The sequence below is a fragment of the Parasteatoda tepidariorum genome, chromosome 3 (assembly GCF_982258835.1).
Source record: "Parasteatoda tepidariorum strain Cologne lab strain chromosome 3, Ptep-v5.0, whole genome shotgun sequence".
Classification (NCBI taxonomy): domain Eukaryota; kingdom Metazoa; phylum Arthropoda; class Arachnida; order Araneae; family Theridiidae; genus Parasteatoda; species Parasteatoda tepidariorum.
Genome location: NC_141757.1, coordinates 57,400,226 through 57,414,501, shown reverse-complemented (window position 1 = coordinate 57,414,501; position 14,276 = coordinate 57,400,226). Strand labels below are relative to the sequence as shown.

Below are 14,276 nucleotides of genomic sequence, written 5' to 3'. Positions count from 1 at the left end.
GGCGCAAATTCCCGGTATTTTTTCCTTCTATTGTAATATTTGGCATAATTACTTTGTTGCACATCACTTGTTAACCTTGCCTTTTCGGTTGCTATTTCTAATTTTCCTTTTAACTCTTTTAAATATTCCTCCGCTGATCCTTTCATATTCAAAGGTAAAAACATATCTCCGGCCCAAATTGACTTCAATATAGATAACGGGCCTTTCGGTTCTCTCCCGTACATTAGCAGAAAAGGTGGTACTCCTGTAGTTGCATTTGGAACTTCTCGATAAGCCCATAGTACAAATGGTATGTGTCGATGCCAATTTCTTCCTACTTCTCTAATAATGTGATGTAGCATATTTTTGAAAGTTTGGTTCCATCTTTCAATCAATCCGTTCCCTTCCGGATGGTATGGCGTTGAAAATCGCGGACAAGCTCCTAAAACCTTCAAAAACTCTTGCGTTAAACTTGCCGTAAAATTTGTCGCATTATCCACCACGATTACTTCTGGAATTCCTGTCCTACAGAATATTTCGAGCAGTGCTTCACATGTATTCCTTGCCGTTAACGATTTGAGCGGGACTGCTTCAGGCCATCTTGAATGTTGGTCCATCAAACAAAGGATATATTTATGTCCTTGTGCTGATACTGGATCTAGAGGACCAATTAGATCTACGTTCACCACTTGGAATGGAAGTTCAGGACGTGACACAGGTGTTATCGGAATTTTGTCTACTGAACGAACAACTCTTCTACCTTGGCACCCATGACATGAGCTACAATAAGCTTTAATTTCCTTGACCATCCCTGGCCAATAAAAGGAAAATTTAATTCTTTGAATTGTTTTACGAGCTCCTAGATGTGCTCCGAATACTGACTCGTGGGCAATTTCTAGTATTTTACCTTTTCTAATTTCGGGAATTACTAATTGTTGTATTCTATTCCCGTCCAACAGCTCTTCATGGCATAGTATATTATTTTGTATCACATACCCTCCTTTATTTTGCTTCCCCAATTTCCATGCTTCTTGGAGAGTATCGCAACTTTGTTGTTGTATCTTGAATCGTTCGGTTTCATTTCCATTCTTTTTATCACCGCATTCACCTACTGTTGGCTCCTGCTGCTCTTCTCCGTCACTTGCACTCATATATAACTGCTCCTTTCGGGAATCTGATCTTAGCTTCATAGCAGCAGTAAAACTGGGATTGTATACTCTTTTTTGTTCTAATAATGCCTCATAAGTTTCAGCATCCAACAAAATGTCAGCATTTAACCCATTGACGGCTGCTATCATCGTTTTAATTATAGGCGTAATATATCCTTCCGTTACCAAAGCGATTTCCACTTCTTTTAACTCAGCTTTTAGACTTTCGCCAAACGCAGGTTGTAGTATTATATGTCCTTTGTAATCCACTTCCTTACCCACTATATCGTTTTTAAATACACTTATTTGTGCACCAGAATCTACTACAGCTTCGTATTCATTTCCATTATATGAAATTCTAACTTTCTTAAGGGCAGCTATTTTTGGTTGAACGCCTTTACATTTTTTGTTTCCTATCATGACTTCACCGTTAAATCTTGCAGTGGCTACTTTGCTTTCGATATTTCCATTTCTGAGTACCTTAACTTCGGATACTTGCCCTTCCGATACTTGAACCTCGGCCACTTTGCCTTCAATGTTTCTTCTCCTCTCTTTATTATCTCGACAAAATCGTGCCAAGTGTCCTACTCGTCCACAATTAAAACATGTGACTGGATTTTGGGAAGAACTCCGCTTATCAATTCTGCCATGGTTGTTATGCTCATGTTTATATCCTTCACCAAATGTATGATATCTTCTACTAACCATGTTTGGTTTTTCCCGGTATAAGTTCCTATATGGTTGAGAAGCAATGAATTTAGTAGTTTGGTTATATTTCCTTGCATTCTCGTACTCATCTAGCTTCTCAGCAAGTGTCTCAACTGAGCAAATTCTACTCCACTCATCAATAAAATGATTTTGTATGTCTCCAGGTACTCGTTCTTTTATCTGTTCGACAATGACAAGTTGTTTCAGGCTGTCGAAATCATTAATTTTTAGTCCCGAAACCCATTCGTTAAAATAGTTCGCCAATTCAAATCCAAAATCTCGCCAAGTGCTCTCAGCCGCTTTACAATGTCTCTTAAACTTTATTTTAAATGCTTCTGGGCTCAATTTAAACCTTTTCAATAACATACATTTTACATGTTTATAATCATTTGCTTTTTCTTCAGGCTCCCTTGCAATTAAATTCGCCATTTCTAGAGGCAATAATCCAACAAGATGCGTCACCCAATCTTCTTCTTTTATATGGACTCTTCGTGCTTGTCTTTCAAACAATATTAGATAAAAACTTATATCACCTTCTTTTGGATCAAAAGTACGCATTAATTTTTGCAATCCACCAGATACATGTTCTCTTGTTTCTTCATTTCGAGAGCTGCTCGTCTCTCCTATAGTACCAGTATGTACCAATGAAGCTTCTATCTTCAACCTCTCCAATTCATATTCCTTTTCTTGCCGCTTTAATTCATCTTCCCTTTCCTGTTCTCGCCGCTTTAATTCACCTTCCCTTTCCTGTTCTCGCCTCTTTAATTCATCTTCCCTTTCCTGTTCTCGCCGCTTTAATTCGTCTTCCCTTTCCTGTTGCTTAATTTCATATTCTTGTCGCCTAATTTCATCTTCTTTTTGTTGGCGCTTTATTTCTTCTCTTCCACTAACTATTCTTTTTAATAATTCCTTCACAAACTCCTCTTCGTACTCCGTACTTGCCAATATAATCTTCTTTAATTCGGTAACTCTCATGTCTTCCGTTGCCGTTTCTCCTAACTCTTCCGCCAAACACTTCAAATCTACTTTTAAAGCTCGTCTAAAAATGCCATTTTTCACCTACTACTTTCTAAACTGCACCTTCTTACAAAAAAAAATGCCACTTCCTAAACCAATTTCAAGACAATCTAAATAACTCACTATCTTCCATCAAACAACTTGAAATTCATAGAACAAACAACTACCAATCTTTTATTTTGAAATCCATTGGGGTTTCCCCGCGCATTTGTCAGTCGTAACCTTTTACAAAAGAAATAACGCAAAATTCTACAAAAAACTAATTCACCATTTTATTATTCTTTTTCATCCATTGTGTAAAAACCAAAACAAAAAAAAAATCATATCTATAATATCAAGCTTTTAGCTCGCAACATCAGAAAATGCGTGTTATTACATCACGTGACCCTGACAGCATCCATTCTATATATTAAATTCTGTTGAATCCATTCTGAATGCAAGTTACGCACGTTCTATTCATATCACTGTAACTGCGATACAATGAATGCAATATCTGTGCATAGTTCTGAAACAAGATGCTTATTTCCAGATATTCTGTCTAAATTACTTATCAGCAATTCATATATCGTGCTTCTAGTTCTTCTTCCATTAAATACATTCTCAACAGTCCGTTAAGAATTTTTAATATTTTAAACCAGACAGCTAAAAAATATAAATAAGGAAGCATTTTATACAATTAAAAATTTTTAAGGAAAATTTTTCGAAAAAACAAATGACAAAATTTAACGAATTCAAATAATAAATGTCACTTTTTCTACCAAAAGTTAAGCATATTGTATTAATCATATATAAGCATATAACCTTAGTAGATAGATTTTTTTTAATAAAATTTTTATAAACGTAAACACTATTTCGTTTTTAATGATATAAAATTCACAGTTCTTTATTTTAACTGTATCAAATTTTTCATAGTAATAAAATTCGAAAAAGGAATGTAAAGCATAATAAATAATTAAGAAAAATTTAAAAAGAAAAATGCAATAAAGCACAATTAATTCTTGAAATGGTATTACAAAATGGATTAAAAATTTTATAATATGAAAGCATTTATAAGTTAATAAATGTAGCTGTTTCTACTAAGAGTTAAGCATAGAAATTTCTTAGTTGATAAATATTTTTTTAAATAAAATTATTATTAACGAAATCACTGTATAGTTTTTAATTAGATAAAATTTACAGTTTCTCAGCTAATCTGAATTAAATTTTTCATAGAAAAAATTTTCAAAGAAAAAAAGTGTGCTGAAACATCCTAAATTCTTGAAAAAAAAATTTCAAAAGAAGAATCTAATTAAAACACAACAAATTCTTGAAATGTTATCACAACTGGATTAAAAATTTAATGGTGAAACAAGCATTTATAAACTAATATATGTCACTTATTCTTCCAAAAAATTTAATACTTAAAGCCTAAATTAATCTATATTTTCAAATTTAATATAGTTTAAACAAAGTTACTGTATTCTTCATACCTGGGAAAGAAAGTATTTAAATGAACAAAAACTTCAATTGTTACTTTCACATTCGATAAACTATTAAATCACGTTTATGAATAAAACTTCCTAACCAATTGGTATTTAATTATCTTAAAAATCAAATTCCTGAATAAAGGGAAATTCATTTAATCTATTTTATTGAGAGAAAAATTAACTCGTTTTACTTTTAATCGAACACTTTTCTAATAAAGATTGAAAAAAAAGTTACTATAATAAAATGTTTGTTTCATCAAGGATTTAAATTCATTTTTCTCAAAACAAACTAATTTAATTTAACTGCCGGAAGCATGGCATTTTTAATTGTCTTTAAGAAGTAAATAAATATAATTTTTTAATTCCAAAACTGCAAAAATTACATTTCAAGTCTTTTTTTTAATGAATATTTCCTTACATAGATGCTTTTATTTACTGTAGTAATTACAGCATGTCATTTAGTTTTTTATTAACAAGTTGGAAAAAATAATTGAAAAGTGTAATATTCAACATTTAATTTTATGGCTTAACTTTTAAAAATTATAGTCTTTTTTTTTTTTTTTTTTTTTTTTTTTTTTTTTTTTTTTTTTTTTACGTTTAAAGAAAAATGAAGATTGTGGAACATAGTAAGTTAAACTAAAAGTTTTGTTTTGTTTTGTTTTAAAAAAAGTAGTTTTGGCACGTGATTAAAGTCAAAATGGAATTATCATTTACAACTTCGACTAAGTATGGTGCTATTATGCATAATAATAATAATAAAAACAAAATAATCAGTAATTCCTACCCTAAATGGGTCATGTGATCGTTTACGCTGACGAAAGACATGAGTAAATCCAAAACATTTTAACTGCATAACTTATAAAAAAAAGTATTATTCACAGTTTAGAGCTAATAAAAATTACAAGCTATAATTTGATACTATAGAATTTAATACAAAATAAATATGTTTTATTTATAATTTAAAAATATACTCAAAGTATATTTTTGAACATTCAAAAACGCACAAAAAAAAGTATTATTCACAGTTTAGAGCTAATAAAAATTACAAGCTATAATTTGATACTATAGAATTTAATACAAAATAAATATGTTTTATTTATAATTTAAAAATATACTCAAAGTATATTTTTGAACATTCAAAAACGCACAAAATGCTGTGTGCAGGATGACAAGTTAATTTGCTATTTCAATAATAATTAATAATATATTATGAATATTTATTGATATTTATTTTCTAAAAAATTTCTTCTGAACATCATGTTAAAGCTTTATTTCAAAGTTTATACTTTTTTAAATGTATAAAACTGTTTTTTTTTAAATCAAATTTTTATAATAAAAAAATTTAAAACGAACATTGTTTGAATACTGATAAATAAATTGTCAAAAGGTTGATATAAAGCTCTGCAAAGATTTTTATGTTGATGCTTCTAATAGATTTTTAGACTTCGAAAATTTTTATTTTTAATATTTTTTGAATTGCAAGAGATATTTTTAGTGTATGATGAGTTAAATGTATGTTAAGTTAAAGGATTCTGAATTATTTATTGTTATATATATTTTCATAAGCACGAAATTAAATCCAATAATTGTGTCTATTAACTTCTATTTGATTATAATTAGAAGTTTAGATATTTGAAATCTTTAACAAAATTGTAATCAAATAAATATGCACATTAGAAGTCGTAAATTTAGTACTTATGTGAAACAAAATCTAAAAAATTATTAAAATACTAAATCTTTATCGATTTCAGTAAGAGTGAAAACTGAAACTAATATAAGTTTGATTGTTTAATGAAGCGCAAAGGAAGTAAAGGGCTATAATTAGTTTAACTGTTTACAAAGTAACAAAACTTAATTCCACATTTTGAAACTGAAATAAATAATTTACCTGCTGGCAAAATAAAAAAATAATGATAAATTTAAATATATGCTTTTAAAATCTTAAAAGATAATTTAATTACTTTTCAACTACTTTAAAAATTGTGTATTAAAGAACATACCATTTGTATAGTCACAGCTATAATTTACTTTAACAATATTTTCAAAATATAGTTCATTTGTTACTGAAATAAGTTCTTGTGCTGCTAATAATAACAAATTACTAATTCGAAAATTTGATATGGATTTACCTCAAAAATGATTCGAGCTAGACGTGTTCAGATTTATTATGAACGTTTATTATGCACGTCATATTTATTATGCAAGTCATCGGAATTGAAGGAGTTAATAGAAAAAAAGAATATAATTCTTTTTCAAAAGAAATACTTTTTTATAAGGGATATTATTTTTGTAGAAAAATAATAATAGAAAGTAGAAAATTAATTCCTTAAAGAATAATCTTAATAAGATTTTTCAAGAATACTACCTCTTTCTAGAGAAATATTATTTTTAAGGAATATTATCTTTTTCTAACCAATTACCTTCTTTATATTAAAACTTACACCAACCACTAAATGTTAACATTGATTATAATGAATAAATTTTAAGCTTTCATAAAAAAAAGGAATCAAATTTAGACTTATGAAAAATCACTTGTATAGTTTATATGCATATAAGTTTATAAGTGTTTAAGTGTCTATACACTAAAAAAAGTATGGTCAAAACTACCAGAATATGGTACAATTTTCTGGATCCATGGGAACGCCAAAAGGCACGGTTATTTTTACAGAAATGCTTTGGTAATGATTTTGGTAAAATTTATAATATCGTATTGTTTTATAACGTGTGCAAAAATTTAGTAAATGGGGGGATTTTATCATGATACCTTAGAGCATGGCATAAAAACCATTTATTCTGTAATATTTACTTTTATAATTTGTATTTGTTACTAAATGTGTAATAATAAGAACTAATTGAAAACCAGAATTTCTAGTAAACAGTTAGCATATAAGAGGAAAAATTACCAAATGAATGATTTAATTATCATAAAATTTGGTTTTATTACCAAAATTATGGGGGTTTTGTTATCAGAAATGTTTTAACCATACAGTACTGTAATTTTACCATAATTCTTTTCTCCGTATACTTGTATACTGCCGTGAAATAGAAAAATCAAAGTAAGCAATAAGTAATTCAAAATTGAGATTATTATATATTTGGCACTTTTATATGATACGCATATATTTTGAAAAAAAAAAAAAAGATTCGAAAATAAATTTTGTTTTATCAGCATTAGCAATAGAAAGAAAATAGTTGTCAACCCACTTTACTTAATATCTATCGTAAAGCACTTACGTTGTTTTTTCAATTGTCCAGCAACATAGTATATAAGCACTTCACTATTATTGATTTCTATTTATTAAAAATATATACTTGTTCGTTTATGACGTAATTGAAATATTACATTCTACATTTAGAATATAAATCGTTCGAAATGAGTCCAATGCGAACGCGGTTCGCTCTAAAACTGAAAAAAAAGTTCGGAAAACATCTCGAACTGCCCAAAATGGATGGTGCAGCTAGCACTGATAGTTTTAGTTCATCGCTTGCTAGAGGTAGGCGCCCGAGTATTGCACCTGTTCCCGCAATGTTTGGTCAAGACTCTGACTCAGAAGAAGAGGAGGAAGAGCAAGAAGATAGCATTAAAGGTCAACAGGAAGAGGAAGAAGAAAATTATCTGGATATTCCTTGGATAACACCTGCAGAAAATTGCGAGTAAGTACCGTTTCAAGCTTACATAAAGTTTTCAACAAGAATATTTAAATAACTAGATTTTAATTTGACTTCTTGATTTCTAACTAGGCCAAACTATTCCATAACAATGAATAACATTAGTATGCTTAAAAAAATTAGTATGTTAGTCGTGTATTAAAAAATTCAACTATTATATTTCAAAAGTCTCTACACACACTAAATATTTTTTTTCGAAATTTGACACAAATATTTTAAGTCGTTTAATTGTTTTACACTTTATAAGCGTTTATAATTGCAATTTATCGAAAATAATATATTTTAAGTTCTTTTTCACTCATTATTTGATCTACTTATTCTTTCCCGTTACTACATTTATGATTCTTTTATATGACATTGCATTCAATCTTATTTCATCGATATTATTAATTTGTAGATCTTTAATAATTTATGATACACTGTAGAAAAATCTGTGAAATTTACAGAAAAAAAAACTGTTATCTTTTGTGCCAGTATAAAAACGTTTATTTCACAGAAAAATACTGTTACTTAGAAACGAACTTCTTGTTTTTTTAAGCAACTAAGTACTGCTATTTTAACAAACAAACTCTGTTATTTAAAAAAGAAGGGAGAAAATGTTTGGTTCTGCTCTCCGCTCTCGCGAGCCGAGAGTAGAATTTCGATGACCAGTCAACGCCGGGGCACGAAATTGGGAGGCAAGCGTTCTGTCTCCTGAACCCCGGCAGCTCTAGTGTTTGATTATAAAGAAAAATCTTAAACTGTTTTTTTTCTTAACTTGTTACCTGTTGAGATCATATTTAAGTGTTAAAACTATATTGGGCCTTCCTTATAAAAATGTCTGTCTATTAAACTAACCGAAAAATTATACTATGAATGAAGTCGAATCGCAAATTTATTTATACGATGCTCATAACCATAAAATAATTTCTAAAAAAATAAGAGCAAGTATAGAAAATAATCGTGATATGGTTTGAAAAAAAGATAGTTGTCTTACGGAAAGCAAAACTGCAAGGCGAAAACTAGAATTTGAATAGACGGTTTTAATCCGTTTATGATTAGGTTGAAAAACAGAGAAAAACTATTTTGTGAAAAACAGCTTTAAGCCCTCAAATATACTGTGAGAATGTGTCTGCAGAAAAAATGGAAATTTTCTGGGTAGTGAATTTATCTGTATTTATCTTTAAACAGTTTTTTTCTTTTTTCTTTTTTTTTGCAAAAAATATGCTTGATTTTTTTTCTGTAGAATTTAAAGTCATTTTTTATAGTGTACTTAATAAAGTTCCGAAAATTAATATCCTTTTTATTTCTCCGTAAAATTTACATTTAAATAAAAAATAACACATTCTGTAATGTTTTCTCCCCCAAAATTTTTAGATTCACTTATTTTTTTTATTTTTCCTTACTTTACTGTTCTTCTGATTCTTTTATATAACTTGAAGAGTTATATAAAAGAATCCGTCTCTACAACCATCGTAATTGCTTCTCTTTCTTCCTTCTATTTTTTTATCCTAAAAAACGATATTTTTCACACAAAAAAAACATTTTAACAAGATTGTAAGAACCTTTTGTCAACACATTAATCGTAACGAAATAATCGATTTATCTGGATTTATAAAATAATCATCTGTAATTGGAAAAAAAAGTTTTCTGTAGAATACAGATTATGTGACTCAATAAGAAAAAGAGGAAAAGCAATTTTGCTTGTTTATAAGACTTATAAAGGTTCAAATGGGAAATGGTTTTTATTGCTCTTGTAATAGGGTTTTTTTTTTCAAAAAAATGTCAGTATAAATATTAAAATTCATACATGGCAATCTCTAATTTCTCCCTCTTTTTGTTCTTTTGAAATCAACTTAAACGTGAACTCTTATAAAATAAAGGTCTCGAAAGAGAGAAAAATAAATGTTTCTACAACAATGGAGGAATAGTGAATATTTAAAGCAAAGAAACTGAGAAACAATTGACAATACAATTGCATTAAGTTTCGAACAAGTAGAAATTTCAAAAAAAAAAACTCATGCTAAGTTCATAAATAAAATGGAATGAATAGAATCTCTTTTAGCAAGCCTAATTTCAACTTCGTAGTAGCATTTCAGAGTGTTGTAGATAAGTTCACATGGTATTTTTTACTTACAAGTTTAACAATTGATAATTCTTGAACTAGTTATAATATATTAAACTTTTATTCCTTACACATTTTTCTGAACCCCATCATAATTTCAAGTTTTTAAGACTTTCAGTGTTTCAGTAGCAAACCAAAATAGTTCGTTAAGTTGAAAACACAAAACAGCGACGAAGACAAATTTTAAGTATAGAGAAATGAAAGTGTCATGAATTCCTTTTACATATTTTAAACAAATCTTTTCGAGAAAATAGTCAAAATGATCGTATTTTACTAAAATATTTTGATAGAAGTAAGCAAATCCATTAATCAACTAAAGTGCACTTGTTCACTAGATCTGCGACGGACGTACCAAATATTATGTTGAACTTTTACACATTGAATTGATTTACGTAAAAACGAAAATCAATTCGATATTTTAGTTCAATAATTATAAAAAGATAAATTATAGAAAAATTCAATTTTTTTTTAAATTTTTCGTTGCTCCATAAATTTTCTAATATTAATTTCATTTTATTGCCCTAAACCTAAATGTAATTTAAATGTAGAAAATTTACATTTAAACTAAAAGTGACTCATTTTGAATTGCTTTTAGCCAATTTTTTTACGTACTTATTATTTTCCTTTACTATTCCTTCGATCCTTTTATATAAAATTGAATTCAATCCTGCTTTATCGATAAAAATGGAACAGTAATATGTTAAACATATTCAGAAATATCTATATCTTTTCTTATAATTCCTTCATTCAAAGCCGGAAAATAAAGAATTTAAAAGCTTTTTTTTTATTCATACCAATACAAAACTCGTGACAGAAATAAAATTCAGAAAACCGATAGAGGCAATATCATACAATCAGAAATTTTTGCTTACTCTTTTAGCTACACTAAAAATCTAACCCATATTTCTCATAAAAGAAAAAGAAAACTTTTTCAGCCGATAAGAGAAAAATTGAATTGCAATAAAAATGAAAAAAAAAAGTAGAACAGTGGAGAAATTTCATTTTCCCATATTCACAGAAAGCATAAGCAAAGACTGAAACATCTGGTATTTTTCATATTTTCCTTAGAGAGTTAGCATTTTACGAACTCGGATTTCGAGCTTTGCTACTTTCGTATGAAATAATCAATCAATGAAAGATTCGTGTAAGTACCCAGAGAATATTGAGAAGACACTTTTACGACCAAATATCGATGAATTCTTTGAGTTGACATAGTTTTAAATTCAAAAGGAACTTATAAAGTAAAATTGTTACTTCCTCTCAATTTAAAACACTTACAGAAAAGAGAGAATTTTTTTCTTCCTTTTTTTTGTAAAACGCAACACTTTTATATGCATATACTAGACCTTTTTAAATCCACGAATGCAATAGAAAAGAAAGAGATTTTAAATAAAATTCAGTTTTAACATGTAGATTTCGTCTGTTGACTAGCTATTTCCTTTATCTATTAGCTATTGCAGAAGGAAGGAACATTTCTGACGCCAATATTATACAATTTTCTATATATATATATATATATATATATATATATATATATATATATATATATATATATATGATTATAGTAGTCAATTAGTTGTAATTGTGATACAAATAATTATAAACTATACGATTACAAGCAATTACGATTCCATATAATATGTAAATACATTTTGTAAGTATGTATGGGGATACATATTTTTATGAACATAGAATGTACATACATTCTATGTGATTCCTATCTATACATATACAATGTATTTACAAACGTTGTTTGTACCTACAATATACATAATACAATGCGTATATGATCAGTACATATAATTATGCATACATGATACACGCACGCATGTTAGTTAGTTTGTAAGCAAATGCAATGTTTTGTAAGTTTATATACACATACAATATGTGTATGAACATAGGTGAAAATATACATATACATACATTTATATAGGTGAGTACATTCAGTCTATGAATGTACGATAATAGCATGTATACGTATGTATATACATTGTACGTATTTACGTACAATATGTATGTACTTTCTTAATAGGTATGCACATGTAATGTATGAATAAACAAATAAATTGTTGCATGTACAGACAATGTACGTATGTACATACAACGTATACATATATAGAAATATACATAAATACAAATATGCATTTAAATACATATATATATGACGATACATTGTGCTTGTAGGAAAAAACTTCATAACAGTAAAGTTATTAAAGTTTGTTTTAAAATTTGCTCTAAAACATATAAAACTCAATCTCTTATTGTTTTGGAAAGCAAACGATAATCTTATTTTAAATTCCTGATTATTATTTCCACATTTAAAATTAGCAGCTCTTTTTTCAACCATTTAAAACTTTCTATGAATAATGCATTATGTTATAAAAAATAAATTTGTAGTGTCAAAATTTTATAAAAATACCTGAAAATTATTTTTTATTCAAACAATTTTAAGATGATATAAAACAATTAAAGCTGACAACTAAATTTAAATACTGTTTGATTTTGTCATTTGACTTACTTGAGTCGTTATCAGTGGTTTTTACACTTAACTTAAATTTATTTTATTTATTACATTGCATACTTATTTAGTCATAAATATATTGTACATATGTACATACATTTATTGGACATACATATTTTGCATATATGTATATTATATTCATGTATATTTATTGTATTTCCCTTGTATACGTATATACAGTGTTTGTACATAAGAATACATGTAATGTATGTATGTATGTACATACATTCATATATTGTACGTGCATATATAATACATATGGATATGCATACATGGGACATACCTGTATTGTACATACGTAGATGCATTCATGGGACATTCATACATTGTACAAACAGACATAGGACATACAAACATTGTACATGCATGCATTGAACATACGTGTAGGGGACATTTATGTATTGTACATAGATGCACAAGATATAAATATATTGTAGATACATGCATGGGACATACATTGTACAAATAATGTATGTATTTCTTACAAACAAGTACTTGTATATATATGCGTACACTACGGATATATATATTTTACATACAAGAGAATTTGCATAAAATGCATATATTCATAGTGTACAAATGTCTGCATTGTTTGCAAATACATAAATAATTATTAAATATATACTTACGTACATATATTTTGTTACATACAATACAAATGTATGTATAAGTCAGTGTAACTAAAATGTCTGTACGTATGCATTTACCTACATATGCATTAGATAAATACATATGTACATATAGTTTAATTAAATTCATTCGTACATACATTGTATGTAAGTACGTACAAAATGCATCATTATACGATACATCATATTATCTACTGCAGAAAGATAATCATATATTGGTATACAATAATCTTGTAATCGTATATTTTGATTAATTGTAATCATAATTACGAGTAATCATATACTTTGATTACTTGCAATCACGATTACAAGTAATTGATTACAGTAATTGGTTATGCAATCACGATTACAGTTGTAATCAAAATTATGAATGTTTGTAATTATGAATGCTTGCAATCATGATTACAAGTAATTGATTACTGCAATTGAGTATTTTAATCACGAATGCAGTTATAATCAAAATTAGTAATCATGATTACAAGTAATTGATTACTGTAATTGAAAAATGTAATGGATTACATTTTGACCTATTCTGATGTAATCAAAAATTATGATTACTTGTAATCGTGATTACAAGTAATTTTAACACAACAATTGTAATGTTTCTAGAACTTAAAAATGTTCGATTTCCCTTCGCCACTATATTAAAGCTTTTTATTTATATCTAAGAAATGTCTAATAAATATTGCGTAAACATTTCAAACGATTTCTGAGGCTATAAGTAGGAAGTATAATGCTGCCATTTATTTCTAACTAATGAACTAATTGAACTAATTTATTAGGAAGCAAAGATTAAACAAAATTGTATAATCAAATCGTGGTTTAAAGTGTTTTCAATAATGCTATTTTAAAATTATTCCAGTTTTAATTTCCGATAATTCAAAGTCATGTGTTATGTAAAAGTTATATCCGATAATTTTTCTATCTACTTAAAATTTACGTTTGCGATTAAGGTGAAATATGTAATGAAAATTACAGAAACATTTTTAGAAGTATTTAAGTATTCCTTAAACTTAAACTAAATTTTCTGTGCTA

At 27.8% G+C, this 14,276-nt stretch overlaps 1 protein-coding gene and 1 long non-coding RNA gene across 6 annotated transcripts in view; one reads left to right on the top strand and one right to left on the bottom strand.

Annotated features, from left to right (window-relative positions):
• Positions 1–14,276, bottom strand: part of LOC147813821 (uncharacterized) — a 579,591-nt gene that overhangs the window by 518,501 nt on the left and 46,814 nt on the right. The window lies entirely within an intron of this gene.
• The window catches only part of LOC107438721 (potassium channel subfamily T member 2), a 518,547-nt gene that overhangs the window by 471,930 nt on the left and 32,341 nt on the right, over positions 1–14,276 (top strand). For all 5 annotated transcript variants that reach the window (XM_071179918.2, XM_071179919.2, XM_087159363.1 and 2 more), the window contains one exon: positions 7,675–7,972. In XM_071179918.2, the coding sequence (XP_071036019.2) occupies positions 7,675–7,972 (298 nt within the window). The remainder of the gene's footprint in view (positions 1–7,674; positions 7,973–14,276) is intronic.